General features: G+C 37.9%; 1 protein-coding gene and 1 non-coding gene across 2 annotated transcripts in view; one reads left to right on the top strand and one right to left on the bottom strand.

The window, feature by feature from the left end:
- Positions 1-13,736, top strand: part of LOC126416767 (WD repeat-containing protein 26) — a 140,102-nt gene extending 126,366 nt beyond the window's left edge. The window contains exons 11-12 of the mRNA XM_050084612.1: positions 6,505-6,687; positions 13,385-13,736. Of these exons, the coding sequence (XP_049940569.1) occupies positions 6,505-6,687; positions 13,385-13,467 (266 nt within the window). The 3' untranslated portion in view covers positions 13,468-13,736. The remainder of the gene's footprint in view (positions 1-6,504; positions 6,688-13,384) is intronic.
- On the bottom strand, positions 9,650-9,723 carry Trnat-ugu (transfer RNA threonine (anticodon UGU)). The gene has a single exon. It is a non-coding gene; the product is annotated as a tRNA-Thr (tRNA).
- Positions 13,737-21,842: the final 8,106 nt, after the last annotated feature.

Genomic DNA, 21,842 nt, shown 5'->3' with positions numbered 1-21,842 from the left:
ACATGGAGCTGCAGGACATTTATGCTTGTAGCTTTAGGTCTAATGCCCATTCTGTTGCATTTCATAGATTTTTGATGCTGTTTTTTTTTTGCCAAATTTGGCAAGACATCATATAAAATGAATGTGTAATGACAAGAACGAAAGAAATACGTTTGTTATCTCTGCACAAAAAAGTAAAAGCACTGCAGCATAAAAAAACTATGACAAGCTGTAGATTGCATAGGAGACCTAAAGGTACTAGCATAAATGTCAGGTAGCACCACTGAGAAGGAAAGAGACAAAACCACTGAAGAAAGCACAAAAAGCGCTGGAACATGTCTGGGTGAAAACAAAACTACAAAGTTGTCTTGCATAAGACTCAATTCCTCTCCAATTTTCTTAGCAAGCACTGAAATAAGAACTGCAACATTCACAAGATGATTAGTGAATGATTATTCAACAATGAAAATGTTGTGTAGTACCGTCAATCATTTTGGCACATGCTGTACAATTATGTTGTTATAAAAAGAATTAGAATCTTCAGTAACTTTGGGAGAGACAGGGGAGAGGATGTGTGTGTGTGTGTGTGTGTGTGTGTGTGTGTGTGTGTGTGTGAGAGAGAGAGAGAGAGAGAGAGAGAGAGAGAGAGAGAGAGAGAGAGAGAGCAAAAGACTTCAGAGCAGCCGTCACAATACCTGCTAAAAACTAGCTCATCCATCCCAGTGTTAGAATGATGAAGTTCTCATTCCTTACAAATGTCCTATTTTTGCAGCTTATAATATTCTTTAAATACATTTTATGAAGAAGAATCGTAATTCTGAATTATATGAAGGTGTTCAACGAGCCACTAGCAAAACTGTCACGTACTGCTACATGTGCACAGTACAGTTTGATCATAGGTGATTATAAAGATAAAACAGTCTTAAGTTTCTGCTATGTAATTAAGAAATTGTACTTGACCAGAGTCATTGTGATAAACTGGGTCTGATACCAACTGATAAAATAATGGCCCTGAATCTTATCATCATAGTAAAAAACCTAGATGGAATGTAAAGAATGGTATTAGTGAAAAGAGACTGCATTAAGCAGTGCATAGACACACAGTGTGTACATATTGAATGTAGGAAAAATGAGTAGTCTCATATTTAAAAAGTAATAATTGATCTGGGTGAACTTACTCATTGGTCTCTTTAGCAATTTTAGAAACATATTGTATCTTATGAATTGTGATCCAAAAGTAATGGGAATTTTGTAATTACACACACTTTAGACCTCCAATTTTTAAATTTTTTTTATCTTGATGCCACACATGCTCCTGATATATGTTTGCATTTTCAGCTGTTTTCAATATTAAGTTTATTGCTATAAGTGGTTATAAGTGTTCTCGAGTGCTCGGTGAATTTTTACTTTCAAAAAATGTGGAGCAAAGAATTTGCATTAAATTTTGTTTGAAAAATGGAATAAAGTCCAATACCACATTTGAAATATTGGCTGTGGCTGTTGGTGAATTTCCCATAGGAGTTTACAAGTGGTATAAACATTTCACCAAGGGTCAAGAAGATGTTGAAGATGACTGCCGTAAAATTATTTTTTATATGAAAACTTTTAAAGCTTTTGAAACGAAACAAATGTTGTTAACGTTCTAAATCTATATTCTTCATGTTTGCATATTTGCAGCTGTCTGCCTTTAAAGTGCTTTGAATTTTAGTGTGTAAAATAGCGTTGTACAATAATGTAACTATGTCAGTGCATGAGAAACAGCTTGCTGTAATAGTGTTTAAAATTCAGAGAGTTCTTCCACACATGGTGCATACCCCCCTCCCCCAAGCATGAAAATGCCAGACAACACATGAGAACTGCAACATCTGCAACAATCAGGCATCTTGGGTTCACTGTCATCGATAATCCTTCATACAGTCCTGACTTTGCCCCATTTAATTTTCATCTGTTTCCAGAATTTAAGGGAAATAAATTTGTACATGCAACACACATGTCCTGATGGTCACAAAAGGGTTAATACTCTTATCTACAAAAAGAGCATTGTATCATCTTCATGAGTGACTGATCAGACATTTAGTGAATGGTAAAATAATGCTAAACTGATGGTGCATATTTACTAATAAAAGTAACTGATATTCACATAGGAAAATACTATCACTTTGTCTTTCCAAAGGAAATAAAAAGGAAAGAAACATTAGGATTTAACATCCCATCAGTGATTAGGTCAATAGAGACAGAGTACAACCTACCTTAAATACTTGTTTATCTTGATTATGCTTTTCCTTAAATATACAAAACTTTGTGCCTTCATATATAAGGGGCAGTCAAATGAAAATGCGACAAATGGAGCGGAAAAAAAGAAAAAAAATTGCCTTTGTGTAAAAATGTTGTGGTTGCCTAGAGAACCATAATTGTACTCAAGCATGAACATCTTTCTGCAAGGCGAATCATTGGCCACGGATGTCTATCTTCAGGGCTCCAAAGACATGGAAATTGCATTGGGAGAGATTGGGACTGCATGGGGATGCGTAAGGTCTTCCAGCGAAACTTCAGCATAGTTGAAATAACCTGTCAACAAAATGCGTGCCCACATGTTGCCAAGATTGTTGCGACTATGCTGCAGAAGTTTTGCTGGAAAGCCCTTACACATCCTCCACACAGTTACAATCTCTCCCCATGCAATTTACATATTTGTGGGGTTCTGAAGAATAGGATTTGTGGCTGTCAGTTTGGTTCAGGTGAAGAGGTGCATACCTAGCTACATTCATGGTTCCACAGGCAACTGCAAACATTTTCTATGAAGGTATTGACCATCTTGTCTCATAACGAGATAAATGTCTTAAGAGTTAAGGCAATTGCTTTTGAAATAATAAATAGTTTACTTACTTTTTTCCATCTGTCTTGTTTTCTTTTACTTACGCTTATATGTTCTGCCTTAGCTTAATCAGACTAGACGGAAGTTTCAGTCTAGTATTTCTTTCTCTTTGGCAGTGTGATACTGATTGCACAAAACTCCTGTTGTGAAGGGCATCCTAAATATCAGAGGTTTCTTTTGTAGAACAGGAGTAGTGAAAAGTCTGCATCATTGTCCTATAAAATTCATCTCATGTGCTTGGAGACCCTTTAGCCTGGTAAATGGTGACCCACTTCTCCTCTGTTAGCTTATATTTCAAGGTGCAAATGTTGACTCTACTCATACCTTGTAGTTGATATTGGTGCAGAAGTGCTTGGAAAATCCAGTATGGAATGTAACAATATGAAAAGGGTAGTTGCTACTCACCATATAGTGGAGATGCAGAGTCGCAGGTAGGCGCAGCGAAAAAGACTGTCGCACAATAAGCTTTCTGCCAAGAAGGGCTTTGTCAAGAATCGTCTGTTGTCTATTTTTGACAAAGGTCTTGTTGACCAAAAGCTTATTGTGTGACAGTATATTTTTGTTGTGCCTATTTACAACTCAGCATGTCCGCTATATGAAGAATATTGTTACAGACGCGCCTAAGTGTTCTAACAACTGGCAATAGTGATCTGAACAATTAAAATCAACACTTCCGTAGTTAACCCTGTCTTATGCATGTCCGTTGATTATCGCACAATCTATTCTACTCAAGTTTGACTCTGCTACCCTATTGTCAGAGCTTACTATATTTGTTAGACTAGCCTTTCACCGCAGATTCATCCTCATATGTGTTCTCTACATATTTCATGCATCTCCTCCTTCCCCCTCCCTCCATCTTTCTCTTCTTCCCCCTTTTCTCGGTGCAGGAGATGTGGAGTATTTATCTATTCCAACCTGTAATTGTAAATGAAATACTGTGAACTATCTTTGCAGTGCCATATCAAGAAAATAGTGCTATTTTGACAGCTATTGTTTTGATTTTGTAGTTAATAGTGCTTCGCAGTTGAAAGCTATCTGAAGCATCCTCAGCTGTGAGGATTTTCCTTAACTTTCTCAACAATTGGGGTGTATTGTTGTCACGGTATGCGTATCCATGGTCCATGTAATACATGTACAGCTTGTCTATCCCCCACTTCCTCCTCCTCCTCCTCCTCCTCCTCTTCCTCAGCTATGTCCTCCTTCCTACTGCTCTGTGTTCATCTCCCTTATTGCTGTCCATCTCCTCTTCTCTCTACACAGCTGTGACTGTCGGCACATGTAGCCTCTGCAATTCATGCTGATACTACTTGCACAACACTCGTGTTGTGAAGGGCATACTAAATGTCAAGAGATTTCACCTGTATCTCTGCCCATAAGGGAGCTAGGTAATTCCACCCTTCAAAGTGTTGAATACCAGGTAGCAAGTGGTATGTACACCATATTGGTTGAAATCGACCCAGTGGTTAGCAAGAGCATGCTGGACATATTTGCAGAGACATCCACATACATTCATTTGTATATAATAGTTTGGTGCATAAGATTGTAGAACTCCCCCCGCCCTCCCACCTCCTCACGTTGGTTGCTATGGGCTTGTTTATTTATTGTCATTTGTATTTGCAGTTCACTGTTGCTGTCTGAGTTTACATATTGTCATTTTGGGCTAGTGACTGGGCTGTGGATGCTAGGCAGTGGAGAAAACTGAGCACTTCTGACATACCCTCTATTTTTCATTTCAGTAGAGGCGTGAAATCTACGGAGGCAGCCAGAAATATTTGTGCCATGTCTGGAGATAATGCCATTAGACAGAGCACAGCAAGAAAATGTTTTTCTCATATTAAGGGGGCTGTTTTTGCATTACTGATGCTTCACATTTCACATCCGGGGAGACCTTCAGGAGTATTGTATGTTCTGAGCCAAAATCACAAAAATCAGTGGGTGGTCATATGCATATCTCTGGTTGCTCATCATTAATTCGCTTTTGACCGTCACTGACCATTCCTGTTCTGTATCATTATTGGTTCAAATGGCTCTGAGCACTATGGGGCTTAACATCTGAGGTCATCAGTCCCCTAGAACTTAGAACTTCTTAAACCTAACTAACCTAAGGACGTCACACACATCCATACCCAAGGCAGGATTCGAACCTGCGACCGTAGCGGTCCCGCGGTTCCAGACTGAAACGCCTAGAACCGCTCGGCCACACCGGCCGGCGTCATTATTGGTGATGAGAAATAGTGTCTTTACGCTAGCATAAGGAAAAGTAAGGAATGGCTGAGTCCAAACAAAGCAGCAACTCTCTGTACAAAGACCTGCACACATCTACAAAAGATACTGTTGTGCATCTGGTGGAACGGCGATGATGTGGTGTACTACGAATTGCTTCCTCGAGGTGTAATGGTCACTGCTGACATTTATTGTTAACAACTGAGACATCTTGCAGAGAAAATCCAAGGATGACGACCAGGAAGACAGTGTGAAGTAATGTTTCTCCATGATAATGCCCACCTACATTCTGATAGATTGACAAAAAACACTGCATGGGAGTTGGGTTGGGAAGTCGTTCCACACACACCTTATGCACCTGATCTTGTACCCTCAGATTTTCACCTTTTCTGCTTTCTGTTGAACAACTTTCAAGGAACTGTCTTTCAGGATGAAAATGCTCTCCAAATATGGATCGAAGAGTGCTTTGCTTTAAAACCATAAGATTTCTACCGTCTTGGAATCGAAAAGTTACCTCAGTGTTGGCAGACTGTTGTAAACAGTGAAGGAGAATATATTATTGATGACTGAAGTCTCCGTTATGTGTACCTTTTTTGTTTATTAAACTTACGGAAAAATGCTGCAAACTTATGCACCAACCCAGTATGTTTACACTAGACTTTTCCTCATGGCTTTGCCCATGTACACATTGGACACATATGTTGCACCCATCTCTTCCTCCATTATCTCTGTGTCTACCTCTTTCTCTCCCTACACCTCTGCCCACCTGATCGTACTCCCTCTTTCCGACCATATCTTCCCCCCTTTCTCTATCCATATCCTGCTCCTGCCTCTTCCTTTTCCACCTGCCTACTATCCCTCTACACCTCCCACCTGCTCGCTGCATCTCCCTCTCCACCTCCTCTCTGTGTCCACTGTCTCCTCCCCCCTCTCAGTCTGTCCATCTCCTCCTTCCCCTTTCCCTGGGCAACTCATCCTCTCCCCTCTTTCACTATTCATTGTCTGCTCCCCCTCCCCCCCCCCCCCCCCGTCCCCCCCCCGTCCCCTGTCTCTCTCCACTCAGCCGTGTACTTCTGTACAAATAGCCCCTGAAGGACATGACAGTACTACCCACATTACATACCTGTCATACAGGGCAGCTTATGTGTTGGGTGTAGAAAATGCATTTTTTTCTATATATGTGCTCCTCTGGGAGCAAGGAGGTTCTAACCACCACAGCACTGATTTGCATATAGCAAGCAGTAGGCATACCGAGTTTGGTTGAAATTGATTAATCCTGTTACGTCTATGACAACAGTACAGCACGACATATCTGTGCATGTCCACATACCATCCGTAAACCATTTGCAGGTGAGTAGATCCCATTTGTTTGTTTCTTTTAGGGTCTTTATTTGCCAATAAAAGTTTCTCAATTACTGTGATTGCAGATAACAAAGTGTATGTGTGGCACATAAAGAGAGAACTGCCAATAGCTACTCTAACTGGCCACACCCGGACAGTCAATTGTGTTACGTGGAATCCTGTCTACCACCAGATGTTGGCATCAGTATCTGATGACTGCACTGTCAGAATATGGGGTCCTGCTAACCAGCATCGTACCAACAAGACAGGTAAGCAAGAGAGACATGAAGCAGTAAGAACTAATAATACCTCTATTGTCACCAGTATCTCAAGAAATGTGTGTGGTTTGTATAGCTTATATAGCTGAAGAGTAACAATCTAACGGCTTCATACTCCTCCCTTCCAAACTTTATTCTTAATTCCAGATAAATTTAAATTTACTGAATAACAATTTTTCATGCCAGTGACAAAATAATGCTCCCAATTTAATCGTTATCCTGTATGTTATTGTAAGAAACCTGAAGACTAACATAAATGAATTGTAAAAAGTAAAGAAAACTGTATACTTACTTCAAATTCACAGAGATCTTCATTGGCTGGGGATATAACTATATTATGTAAGATTCAAGTTCAGAAATGTCATCACCATTGGTAAATAAACTGTTGACACAGCTACTTGCATTTCATCTTCTGATTTGTTAGTTCAGAGTGTATCCTTCCATTTTAACAAAAACTTATACTCACGCCAACCTCAGCGGTTTCCTAAAAATCATAATAAAATGGAGTACAAGAGAGACACTTATGTTGCTGCGTGAAAACTTTTAAAGCTTTTAAAAAAACAACAAATGATGTCAACATTCTACATCTATTTTCTTCATCAAAATATCCACGGGTGTACTGCCGGTCTACAGTGTCCAACGGGCACAATATTTCGGCGATCATACATGTCGCCATCATCGGGTGAACTGACAGACTGAGCTCCTGTGAACGTGCCGGTACGGAGATCCGTGCGCTATGGCTGCTTAGGGGGAACTGGCTTCGGTCACGACGGCGGCCGATTTAAATATCCTCTGCCCGCGGCACGCTCCCTCCGCCGTCTGTGCCCCACGCCACGGTCACGCGGTGGAACAGATTGCGACGGCGTCTGAGATGACGTCGGTGTGATGTCTCTGTCTGCTGTGGTCGTCACAACTACAGGTTTGCTCGATTTACTCTCGATTTACTTTTGATTAACCCAATCGCTGGTTCTCAAGCCTTGCTAAGATTATAGCCACAGTCACGGCTTATGAGGTTGTCATTGGTGTGAATTTCGATGGCCTCTCTAACAATGCTGTCCCAGTATCTCGACGTCTGTACCGGAATCCTCGTGCATTCATACTCCATAACGTGATTTTCCGACAAACAATGTTCAGCGACCGCCGACTTGCTCGGATACGTAAGTCGAGTGTGCCTCTGCTGTTCACAGCATCGATCCTCGACGGTACGCATCGTCTGACCAATATACGACTTGCCACATTGACACGGAATGTGGTACACGCCGGCCTTCCTCAGACCGAGGTCATCTTTGGTGGTCCCCACCAGTGCACGAGTTTTATTCGGAGGACAAAACACAGTTCTGACCCGGTGTTTCTTCAAAATGCAGGCGATTTTCCCCGAGAGTGCACCTGTATATGGAATAAACGCAGTGCCTACCTCCTCCCTCGTGATTTCATCCATCTCCACAGGTTGTGCTGTAGTGATTGGGCGGAGAGCACGTTGAATCTGCCACTCTGAGTACCCATTTTTTCGAAATACAGTTCTCAGATGTTCCAATTCCTGGGGTAGACTCTCTGCGTCAGAGATAGTGCGCGCCCTATGTACTAGAGTTTTAAGTACCCCATTCCTCTGTGAAGGGTGGTGGCAGCTGTCTGTGTGCTAATACAGATCAGTGTGCGTTGTCTTCCGATACACCCCATGATCTAGGGTGCCGTCAGCCTTTCTCTTGACCAAGACGTCAAGGAAAGGTAATTTACTATCCGTTTCAGTCTCCATAGTGAATTTGATGTTGGGGTGTATGGAGTTTAGATGTGTAAGGAAGTCAAGGAGTTTATCCATACCATGTGGCCAGATGACGAATGTGTCGTCCACGTAACGGAGAAAGCAAGTAGGCTTCCATTCGGATGATGACAGGGCTTCCTCCTCGAAGTTCTCCATGTACAAATTCGCTACCACCGGTGAGAGTGGGCTACCCATGGCGACTCCCTCCGTTTGTTCATAGTATTCTCCATTAAAAAGAAAATACGTGGAGGTCAAGACGTCGTTTCCTTGTTTACGAGGGTTCCCCTGCGAAAGTCACTAGAATTGATTAGTCAGAAGTTTGACGAGAAGCCCACTGAACTTTTTAGGCATGTCTCGACCTCCACGTATTTTCTTTTTAATGGAGAATGAATTAAGTACATTTTCACTGTAGGTGTAAATAGTCTTCTCGATATCAGAACCCTTCATAAATCCAAACTGTGTTCTTGATAATATGTTATTTGTGGTCAGATGGTTGAGAAGCTGCCTGTACATTACTTTCTCTAAAATTTTTGAGAATGCTGGCAAAAGTGAAATCGGTCTGTAGTTTGATGGTATCTCTTTATCCCCTTTCTTGAAAAGAAGCTTAACATCTGCATATTTTAGCCAGTCAGGAAATGTCCCAGTTATAATTGATTGGTTACATAAGTAACTTGGAATTGAAATGATAATTAAATGGACACCCTAGCTGCAAACAGGCATTGATGTACTTCATTGGGGACATGTTGAAAATGTGTGCCCCGACCTGGACTCGAACCCGGGATCTCCTGCTTACATGGCAGACGCTCTATCCATCTGAGCCACCGAGGACACAGATGAATAGTGCGACTGCAGGGACTTATCCCTTGCACGCTCCCCATGAGATCCACATTCCCAACATGTCAACACCACTACGTTCGCAGTGCGCCTAATAGATGTTTGCCCATCATACTCATTACTCGTGGCAGATTAATCTACCAAGTCCCGTACGAGTTCGGGCATAGTGTGTGCGTTCGCACAAGAAGGTCAATGGCCGGGAAGCCATATTTTAACTATATATGACGGTAGTATCTGTTCCCGAAAGAACAGTTACCGTGGATGACCATGCAGCTTGCTAGAAATGAAATGATAATTAAATGTACACCCTAGCTGCAAACAGGCGTTGATGTACTTCATTGGGGACATGTTGAAAATGTGTGCCCCGACCGGGACTCGAACCCGGGATCTCCTGCTTACATGGCAGACGCTCTATCCATCTGAGCCACCGAGGACACAGATGAATAGCGCGACTGCAGGGACTTATCCCTTGCACGCTCCCCGTGAGACAGTCACAAAGTCATGATCCAGTTATTTTACATGGTAGTCAAGATGCATTCATAGTGGTGCTTGAGCATTTACTGCTGTAATACCTAATGGCACACTGCTTTCTCACGCATAGATAAAAATAATACTTGACCAGGGCCCAAAATTGAAGCTAAAGAGTCTAGGTTTCTTATAGCAGCTTTACAGAATTTACCATGTTTATGCTTTACATGAAACATAGTCTGATTTGCACAATTTAACAGGAACAGTTACCACGTATTATTTTGCTTCTTCTGTGCTGACTTGTCTGGGAGGAAGGAAATAACTCTGATCCACTGATAGTAGAGCCTTTTTTGCATAGTTCGGCTTGTAAGTCATCCAATGATGTGCAGCACCTTAGAATTTCAGTGTAACGTTGATCTGTCACCATGTGCCGACATTGTGTGCTAACATCAAACTACAGGGCTCAGATTCTAGTATTACAATTTTATTCCAGATTCCTGGAAGTGTTTTGAATAGGCATTGATTTAGGTGCTGTTTCCACTTAGTTGCATGCCAATATATTTAGTGTCTTTGGTTTCTACCTGTAATTAAAGGTAAGCATGCAAAAAGATGAATATGGACATTTAATACAATATGTGTACTAAATCACTTTGAAGAATCCAGCTACACTATATTGAGAACTATACCTTCTGAGATGATTACCTCCAACAGACAGACAGAAAGGTGTGGTTTGATTTTCGAATCCAACTCACCTTCAACATTGGCACTACTTTTCAGACTTCATACCAAGGTGTTAATTTTGTCTTTCACTTTTTTAGGTTTTTTAAATTTTTTAGGAAAACTGAAAATCACAAAATAGTAGACCCAAGAAAAACAAGTCCATCACTCAGCAAGTCACATTTCGACTGAATGATGTTGCCAGTTCAACATAGACAAAATGAGAGGGGTGGCAGTTTTTGTCAAAGCCTCAAAGGCATATATCAAAGGCAGCTGAAGTAAGACACCGTAGATACAGTGAGCGTGAATGACAATCACTTCGCACAACCACCACGTATCAGAAAGTGATACAAACAAATTAAAACCTTAATGAATAATAATGATAGAATTAGTGATATTTTACAGTTTTTCATTAAAATTGGAGTTCAGAGTTCTCATAAAAAACTAAACAAAACCATACAATTTAACAACATGAAGCTTATGTCTCATACACCCCCCCCCCCCCCTCCCGCCCCAGTCACACAGTGTTGAGCCTTCCTCTTCCTCCCCCTTAATGTGTGATGTAATTTATGGATGGGCCCACAAAATGGTGACATTATTTTATGTCAGATGGTCACAACATGTGGTTTACAGTATCATGGGACAAAAAATACGGTGAAAAAATTTTCGGATATGAGCATGAAAGCAAACAGAAAAGGTAGTACCAGTAATTATTATTATATTGTTGTTATCCTGGCTTCTAAATTTCATAGAAATGTTCTTCTTGAAACTGCTACAATTTTAAATAATGTTATGAAAAAAATAGTTGCTACTAACCATATAGCGGAGATGCTGAGTCGCAGATAGACACAACAAAAAGACTGTCACAAAATAAGCTTTCGACCAACAAGGCCTTTGCAAAAATACACACACACACACGACCAGTACTAAATTGGTGATCCCGGGATGCCTCAGAATGTGTCCTAACAACCGATCCCTTCTTCTAGTCAAGTTGTGCCACAAATTCCTCTTCTCCCCAATTCCATTCAGTATCTCCTCATTAGTTATGTGATTACCCATCTGATCTTCAGCATTCTTCTATAGCACCACATTTCAAAAACCTCTATTCTCTTGTTGTGTAAACTGTTTATCATCCGTGTTTCACATCCATACATGGCTACACTATATACAAATACATTCACAAAAGACTTCATGACTCTTAAATCTGTGCTTGATGCTAACAAATTTCTCCTCCTCAGAAACACATTCCTTGCATCGCCAGTCTATATTTTATATCCTTTCTACTTCAACCCCCCTTACTGGCCAAATAGCAAATCTCATCTACTACTTTATGTGTCTTATTTCCTAATCTAATTCCCTCAGCATCACCTGATTTAATTTGAGTACATTCCATTGTTCTTGTTTTGCTTTTGTTGATGTTCCTCTTATAGCCTCATTTCAAGATTCTGTCCATTCCATTCAACTGTTCTTCCAAGTCTTTTGCTGTCTCTGACAGAATTGCAATGTCACTGGCATGCCTCAAGGTTTTTATTTCTTCTCCCTGGATTTTAATTTCTGCTCCACATTTTTCTTTGGTTTCCTTTACTGCTTGTTCAGTGTATAGATTGAATAACACCGGGGATAGGCTACAACCCTGTCTCACTCCGTTCTTAACCATTGCTTCCCTTTCATGCCTCTCAACTCTTGTAACTACCTTATGGCTACTGTACGAATTATAAATAGCCTTTCATTCCCTGTATTTTACCCCTGTCACCTTCAGACTTTGAAACAAAGTATTCCAGCGAACATTGTCAAAAACTTTCTCTTAGTCTACAAATACTGTAAACATAGGTTTGCCTTTCCGTAACGTAGCTTCTAAGATAACAACATGCAGCTGGTTGTTGTATAAATTATAAGGTTTGTAATTATACTATGGCCATGGTTCTCAGTATGTCAGCTTTCAGTAAGTTAGCATATACTGTATGTATTATTCACACAAACCAAGTTGGCACTCAGCATGGTGGCTGCTGGAACTTACTGTACATGAATAATCCCTTTGTGGTCACTCCTATGAGCTGCCGCACTGAGTGTCAACTTAGTTTGCGTGAATAGTAATGTTTTTGACACTGTTTCTTCACACTCCTCTGCCTTTGTTTTATGGTGTGTGGTTCATTATTTAACTGATTAGATATACTTGATGATGACAAGGTGTTGTAATAGGTCAATTACTAGAATGAGTATTAATAAATACACACACACACACACACACACACACACACACACACACACACACACACACACACGCACTCATGGGATTGGAATGACTCCTTACCCTCTCCCTTAAAACCCACATCCTTTCATCTTTCCCTCTCCTTCCCTCTTTCCTGATGAAGCAACCGTTGGTTGCGAAAGCTAGAATTTTGTGTGTATGTTTGTGTTTGTGTTTGTGTGTCTATCGACCTGCCAGTGCTTTCGTTTGGTAAGTCACATCATCCTTGTTTTTAGATATATTTTTCCCACGTGGAATGTTTCCCTCTATTATATTCAATTCATTTTAAAGTTATACATGGTTTTTTAAGAAACATATGAATAAGTGCTCAAAAGAAAACACAGTATTTGATACAGACAGTAGGGCTCATAAATGATGTTGATACTCATCACGTTTTAATTTAAATGGTTAATATGTAAAATAAGTAAATTCTACAAACTCTGTAAGCTGATCTTCCATTCAGGATGCCAGAAAATTGTGAGTATTTCCTTACGTGAAGCAGGAATATTGCACTTTCTGGGTTGCTTTTGTAGCAGACAATTAAGTATACAGCTGTTACCAATATAGTAAACTGTTGAAATACTGTAACTCTCATGCAAATGTTTGCTATGCTTTCACAATTATTTTAAAGCTCATTTTAACGGCATAAAATTTTGTTCCAGGTTATGCAAATTCAAGTAGTGAAGGAGGTGTCTTTTCATCGCCATCTTCGAATGGTAGTGTCTGGCATGACTTGGGTTCATAGTAGTCATGTGGTCCTCTGCTCCATTCTACTTCTCCCTCCTTCCCTTCTCTATTTCTCCCTCTGTCACACTGTAGCAACACATGGGCATCACATCAAAGAAGATTTCCATACCTGGAGCAGGTCCTGCTTGCATGTTGTCGTGCATATCAAGTAGGAAGAGAAGTGAATGAAACACCTGGTGGAATAGAGAATTTGTGCAATCATTTGTACAATGTTTCTGTGATTTATTTCTGTAAAAATTAAAATAAAAGTGAACATGTTTCTTCATATCAGTCTGTGTGGTACTGCATCAGTTCTCTTAGAAATGAATACTGGTATTGGTTTTCAAAAAATAAGAGGGCAGTATGGTCCATTGTGATAAATTGCATGGTTTTTCACTTGCTACTCTGCTGTGAGAATTATGTGATTTTTTTTTGTCCTGAAACACATGAAGCCTTTCCTTTCTCTTAATCTTCATTATTGTTGAGTCAGCTGGAGAATATTTTAGAATGATAAATGTCAGAGGACAGTCATCTAGGGCCATCACAACAATGGATGTGAATTGTGAGAAGTCTTTTGTTATGAATACTGATAAGAGAAAAGGTCTGACATTTATTACTGCAGTTTGAATTTTGGGTTTCCTTATTGGATTAGCTGAAGAAAGAACAGAAATGTCATAACTTTTTTTAGTCTTTTTTGTGTTAGACTACATAGGATACAGAGCATCGGAGTGAACTTAATTATGCAATCTATTCAAATTAAAATTTTTCTCACAGTGACTGTAAACAGTTACGCTTGTTAATGATTTGTAAGGCATACTGAATACAAACAAAGGATTGAGCTGATTGAGGGTGATGCTGTTTCATGTAAATACTGTTTGAATTAATGTGCTGTCAGTAACACTGTTTACTTTGAGATTTCATGCCGTAAAACGAATCAGAATTATTTAATTGTACTTTTATCAAGTTCAAAGTACTCTCTAATGATGTTATTTATGCATGATTTTCATTTAATGCCAGTGAAAATCTCAAGAATTTACTTGATTGTCCATGCTATTGGAACAACTGTGTTGTGCACAAAAAATTTAATTTCATTGGAAGACCTACATTGTGCACAAGAAATGTACAATTTACTGAAATGTATATTACGGTCTTTTGGGCAAACTGCTGTGATAAATGAGTCCACAGTGCTCATATTTGTTACCTTGTCTGTCAGTGAAAAGTGACAGAGCAATAAGTTGTCTCCAGTTGTGAAGCGTATTTAACAATCCTTTATTGCTTTTGGAAACCATTTTCTATTTTTATGCACTGAATACTAGTTCAACAAATTCAAATGCCTTCCATGTTTTCCTTATATTGGTATTGTCTTTGCATGTGAGGGTGTTTGTACTTATCAGTCCTGGTGATAGCAGTCCTTTCTTTGTATTGTGTTTATCTCCTGCATCGTAATTGTTAGTGACTGATAAGATGATCAGTTGCACATTACATATTTTCATTAATGTACAGTTCTTCGAGAGTTGCCATGCTGATGTTTGTAGTGTGTAACAATCTGCACGTAATATAAGGTTTTTAATATTTATGCATGAATGAGAGTTCCTTAACAAAATACGAAATCTGCGGCAATACTTATAATTTATAGTAAAAATTCCGTTACTCATTAACAGATATTTTTCTGTATTTTTTATATGGTTCATGTTACACAGCCTATCTTTGATATTTATTATTATTTGCAGCAATAATCAGGAAGTTTTGTTGCTCTGTATGCTTAAAAAACAGCAGCGTTTGATTACCAACTATCTCTTTGTTGATGTTGTTATTGTTATTGTTGTTATTATTATTATTGTTAAGTGATGTAAAACTGTACTAAATTGAGCTTTTCCGGTTTTTGTCCTGCGTTATATGAGTGTTCAATTTCTCTCTATTACTCAGAAATTTGGTCAAACTGAGTATGAAATGTGCCTTTGTTATCATTACCGGTCTTTGGAAGTATACCACTTCATATTTCTACACATTTATAGAATTGTGACACAAGAAGTGTATGCTGCAATAAATATAATAAGTAGGATTTTTTATACTAGGAGGGAGAGAGAGAAAAAAAGAAGAAAATTTAATGTGATACCACAATTCAGCCCTTTAATAAATAAAATGACCCATAAACAAATTGCACAATTGGTGTAATGCTTTTAGGATTGTTGAGATGAAATGAGTACTGTGATCACATATTGTATCATTCCAAAGTATTGATGTCATTTTTTGAAATTAATAACAAGGCCTTACTGATTATCAGTATCGTAGCAAAGACTGATGATTGTTTAGGTGTTTCATTTTGAAACTGTAAGGGGAGAAAGAGAGAGAGGAGCAGAGACAGGAAAAGAGCTGTTTTTGCAGCAAAAGTGCCATCTAAACGGATTGAATGCTGTTCATAATTTGTATATAAGAATGCTAGTGTGTAATAATTTTTATACATTTGTATCGTACCTTCTCTTTTTTCGTGTTTATATTTCCAATGACATTTCAAGAAGGGGATGATGGAGATGTAAGACTCAGGCAATAGTAACAAGGTTATGTTGTTTATATTATAATTTTTTGTCGGCAGAACTTTCTTAGTGTGTACCAGTTCAAATTCTGCTTCCATATTTCTTGTGTACAGGAACATCAAAGTTTCGGTCACTGACACTAGTAGTAGTTACTGTGCAAGTGCCATTTCAATAGTTTTCACACTATTTTCCTCATAACTTTTCTTCATAGTAACTTTCTTAATACTTAAACTGTCTTGCGTCTCTATAGCTGAAAATATTACATCCGTTTATCTGAGACCATGTTCAATGCTCTAACTTTTATGCCACAGCAACCTCAGGAAATAATTTTGTTCCTATTAACCATATCAGCTCACATATTTGGTTATGTTAGACCTTGAGGAACTGGGGATGTATTGATCATTTGCATTGCATTTGCACCACTGTGTTTCTGGGAATTTCAGTAACTAAAAAGCCACAGTTAATACTTTGTTTTGGAGAATATAGCTCACATTTGGAGTAAACTGTATCTTTCAAAATGTCATAAAACCAAATAGGTCTCTTTCTTTGAACCTTTGAAATAAGGGAAGTATTACTTTTTCCACTTAATTATCCAGTTGACAGTTTTGATTTTTCACATTTTTAATGCTCTCGGTTGCTTAAAAAAATAAATAAAATTTCAACTGTGGTTGTTTAGAGAAATGTGGTCTCTTGTAATGCATTATAGTTGCTCTAGATTTTGATAATTTCTTTTTTGTTTTGGTGGGATGTGAGCAACATGTGAGAGTTAATAACATAAATGCAGTTGATCTGTCAAAAACAGTTATGTAGGTAGGTAGTCATTTTACACAAAGACAAGTAGAAATTACTGTTATCTAACATGGTGATCTGTATTCTCATTTAACTGCATTTTGATTAAAAATGTAGTGGTTAAGCACAATAGTTACTGTTAATTGTAAGGGTTAATTTTTAATAATCCTCTGTTTATTTGTGAATTATTTGATTGATAAAATTGTAAGTGAGAATAACGCAGAAAATTTCTGGTCATATAGTGGAAGCACTAAATAATATACTTATTTTAACAAACTGAATATACAAAGTTGCAGGTGTCTAATGCACTCTGAGTGTTATAACTCTCACTGAATGCCCCATTTGATGATGAATGGTGACCCCCTCTTTGCAAATCCTTTTACATCTGAATGTAAACCTAGGTTTGCCAGCAATCTTTGCACGACTTACACATTCACAAAAAACTCCATATTCAACTTCATTTATGTGCTTCCAATATGTTCTCTACTTACTATTATTTCTTTTGAAATGTGAATGCCAAAGAAATGTGTTTTAATAGATTTTAAGAATGTTCATTTCAAAATATACTTATTAAAAAGTTTACAGTTTACAGAAAATGTCAGTTTATAAACTTGACAGTACCCCTGGTGATACATAATATTTACAGTTAAATTATGAAAACAATAGGCCAGCAAACTGTTCCAGAAATATCCATTTGTGTCACAGATAATGGTGCTTCTCATACATTTGCACCTGGTTTCTCATGTGAAAATTATGGGTAAAATATGTTCATATTCTGGATGGAGCCGTGGGTATTTGCTTTTTAGAGAGATTTTATTTTGCCTGTACATCATTTAATTTCCAACATGGTATATGAATCGAAATTTGTTGCACTGTCAAAATAAATCACATTGCATTTGGATAAATTTTAAGATAAAAGAGAGATCTGCATTTTTTAAGTCTGTTGCTCATTTGATGTTGTACTTGCTTATTTTGATAGTACCCAATCGTTGTGCAGTTTCATATGCTGTTTATTGAAATATTCAGCCATGTGTTTCATAAAACTGCTGGGAAAGAGATTGTGCAAACATAATTGTCCAAAATCAGTATGTCTTTTTGGTCAAATTATGTGAGCCTGTTAGTGTGGTCACTTTTCTCTCTACTTCACCCCTACTCCCACTCTCCATAATTTGCTGCAAAAGTTTTAGTGCAAGTTTCATGTTGTTGGAAATCCTTCTTTATGTTACACTATCTTTTCAACATTGGATGTATCTTGTGAAAGATTGGAAGCTGCTGAAGTGGACCATAGTACAATGGGAGAACTTGAACACATTACTTCACTTGAACAATGTTTCTCCCATCCTGAAATTTTGTCACATAGTGCCTGTACATAGCCTGTCAATGTTGGGCTTTTTCTCCGTCCTATGGAGGCACTTGTGCATCCCATAATGTTTTTGCTTGTTAGACTTCTTGGCATTACTTTTAATTTCTATGGTCTATACTCATCATTTACGTAAATCTGATGGAAGTTTTATTACTGTTTACATCTCAGGAATTATCATTTATATTATCTTCCCATTGGAGAAAGAAGGTAACTAGGAACACGAGAACTTCATGTATTTTCCAGCATGTAAATCATTTTCTTGTCATTCATTGATTGGTACTGATAAATTAAGCAGTGTGTATGTGAAAGAAAAATATGACAATATTTTAAATATCTTTGCTAATAATTGTTTGCTTTGCTAATAATTGTCTTGTGCTTATTTTTGCTCTCATGTAAGAGAATGATTTTTGTTTAAAGTGCCTTATGTATCCCAAATTTTATATTAATGATTTATTTAATCCAGAAGTTCATTTTTCTTCTGTGTAGGAATATTTCATGTTTGGTGTCTGGGTTTTCCAGAGAGAGCCAGGGAGAACGTTTTGGAGATTGAAATATTGAAATAAGTCAAATGTCCTTAACATCTAACATAGCAGCAGTTGTGGAATGTATAAGAATTTTTTTACTCACAGATGGCAAGGTACTGGTTTTCCTTATAGTGCCTCCAGATTTTAAGTGTATAGAACTTAACTGTTGTTATTGATTGTGTCTTAAGTGATCAATACAGTAAAGTTTGTAAAAATGGATAGAGATGTAGCTTCATATCCCTGATTACTGGCCAGTATTGTTGCTGCAAGTTGTGTGATATAGAGGCAGTGAATATGTCTTTATATCATATATCAGTTTATTAACAGTTATGGCATAGAATGAGTAATAAGATTGCCGCATTATGTAATACAGATACCCCACATTGGGCATAGATTTGGTTAGGGCTCTGTCAGTTGCAAGGGTAACACTGCTGTGTTAAGTATTGAATCAATAAATTTCTAAGAGTACAAGATCATTTTGAATTAAATGTGCTTCATCTGTTAAATTCAGATTGTCTGGTGAGATTGAAGTGTGTAAAAATCCTAACTGTAGAGAGTACTAATGTGTTTGGTTTTCATGCTGGATTCTTCATTGTGATAAAATGCTTCTGCTTGCTGCAGGACACATTGTGAAATGCAGTAGAGTATACATAATGGTGTGAGAATAATGAATAAGATCTCCTTTGAGCACAGTAATAAAAGGAAACTGTTATATAATTTCCTTGTAGCTTTAATTCCATGTTTAATAACACATTTCTACAGTGTTTAGAGTAATGAATATGGAATAAATGATGAGATTTTGGACAAAGTGTGGTTAAGAAAATGTGTGATAAAAGTGCATTAAGACATAAAGCATGTTTGCCTTTGTTTTTAAGAATAAATAATTTAATCTATAATACCTGATTTCTTTTTGAAATATATATAAAATATTATTATAACAGTTGAATTAAAAATGTAAAATTCAGATGTAGAAAGTTACTTTTGTACTGTGAATTTTATTATTTTTATTAAGTGAACCAAGTTCACATGAGTAAATAAAGGTTTATGTCCCTTTTACGAATTGATTAAAAAGAAGTGTATTTTCTGTGATATACTGGGACACTATACATTTGTCTTGTTTTATTTATTGTGCATCATTGCACACTTCGAGCAGCTTGGATTCAAATACCATCCATTGAAATTTACTTATCTTTCGAGCTGTCAGTCTGAAGAAGTTAAAAGAGTGCCACTTTCTGTTTTGCAAGAGGAAAATTAATAGCATACTTCTGTCAAAAGATTCTCTCTTCCTCTGTCTACCCCCCACTCCTCCCCCCTCCCCCCCAACACTCTCCCTCCCTGTCTGTCTGTCTGTCTGTCTGTCTGCTTACACACACGCGCACACACACACACACACACACACACGGCCACCATTGTCTGTGAATGCAAAGGCCCAACTTCCTCTGCATCTGATGTGGGCAGCAATCTTTGCTGGGGCAGGTAGTGAGGTGCAAAGATACATCTTGTGGGGAGGGGGAAAAATGTAAGCAATAATGAAGTAAACTAGGCAAAAAAAGTGCTGGTATGATATGGCTGCTCTAATGAGGTATCATTGGTTATAGATATTACAGAAATAAATTGGGATGTCAGCTGTTATCAAAATTACAAAGGTTCGGATTACTGTAAAATTACAAGGAGACAGGAATGCCTGGCCATCACTAGCTCTCAGGGGTTGAAATTCAAGTAGTGATGATACATGTTTATATAAGTAGAAGAAAGCTTTCCAGATGTCTAGCTTTCCTTCTTCTGGGAGAAAAGAGGGGTAGGTTATGGAAAGCTGGAAAGATGGGATAGTTCACTCAGACCCTCATTGAGAGTGACCTAGCTTCTGTGAAGATGAGGGGAGACAAAGACTGATAAAAGTAGAGAGAAAAAGAAATTTCCTGAAGAAGGAAAGGTGAAGAGAAGTGGACTATAACTTTAAATTTACATCTTGGAGTCACTTGTGTCTTAAGTTTCATGATTATTTACCACCACTATAAAAAATACTGCAAGTCTGCAACAAATGTAGTATTTTAAAATGTGGTAATAATCCACAAAATATACATTCCTATCTTACCCCAATATTCTCAGGAAATTCGAAATTTTTATTTGTTCTCTCCATAAAGAATGAATAATCATGCCTTCAGCCAATTACGGAAAAAAATTCTGCTGTTTCGTCATTGTGAAATAGCAGGTCCCACACTTCATTTTTAAGCAACCCAAGCAATAGATAGTTACATCTAGGCAATTCTGCAATGAAATGTTATTTTCCAAAGGGTTTCCCATGAATTTCACTTACCACTTGTTGTTGGGTCATTGTGGTGCTCAGTATTAACTAAAAAAGAGTGGGATTGTGAGTTTTCATGTAGGAATACAGCACTTGCTGATAATGCCTAGTGGCTGGACATAGGGGTCCACAAAAAATTTCCTTAAAGGGGGGGGGGGGGGGGAGAAGGAGAAGGAGAGGGCAAATTTCTACTGACATTGCCATTTGCAATATAATGATTTAGTGAGTTTGAGGATGTACTGCGATTCAAGAACTATATTTGTCTGGAGATACTGCAAATCACGGAGTGTTAAACATTCAATATACTTTTGAAAGTAGACTGCTTCAGTACCTAAAAGGTGAGCACATTTTGTTAGTATATGGCATTTATATAATTATGGAAACAACTTTTCTTGGTTAATGACCTGATGTTACATCTTCAATTGATTGAATTCAGAATATCCAATGAGTTAGTAAATGAAGGTAGAATAATTCACAAAGATTATTTGTACACCAATAATGTTGGGTTGACTCAGAGAATTAAAAATCTGAAATAGAAAAAGCAGAATGACACAGAAAATCTTGTTGGGCATTAACACAAATAAAGAGCAATAAGTACCGTGACTAGTACTCTTCAACTTTGATGCCATTAATAATATTGTATTTGCTTATAAGTTTATGTTGTTGTATGTATTGTGTTATTTTCATGTTGTCCATATTTTGATATTTACTGGCACAATTGATGTTGAACACAAGTGTTTTGAAAGCTAAAGCTATTGGCTTGTCTGTGTGAAATATAATTCTGATCAAGCATTTGACTATATCAATCTCTAATTGGTTGGTAGAGCCAACTAACTGCCTATAACTGAACCAAAATGGCCCTTGTGTCCTTAGTTTGAC

The sequence above is a fragment of the Schistocerca serialis genome, chromosome 8 (genome assembly GCF_023864345.2).
Source record: "Schistocerca serialis cubense isolate TAMUIC-IGC-003099 chromosome 8, iqSchSeri2.2, whole genome shotgun sequence".
NCBI lineage: Eukaryota > Metazoa > Arthropoda > Insecta > Orthoptera > Acrididae > Schistocerca > Schistocerca serialis.
Note: the sequence above shows the minus strand (reverse complement) of the source record. Positions and strands in the feature narration are given on the sequence as shown.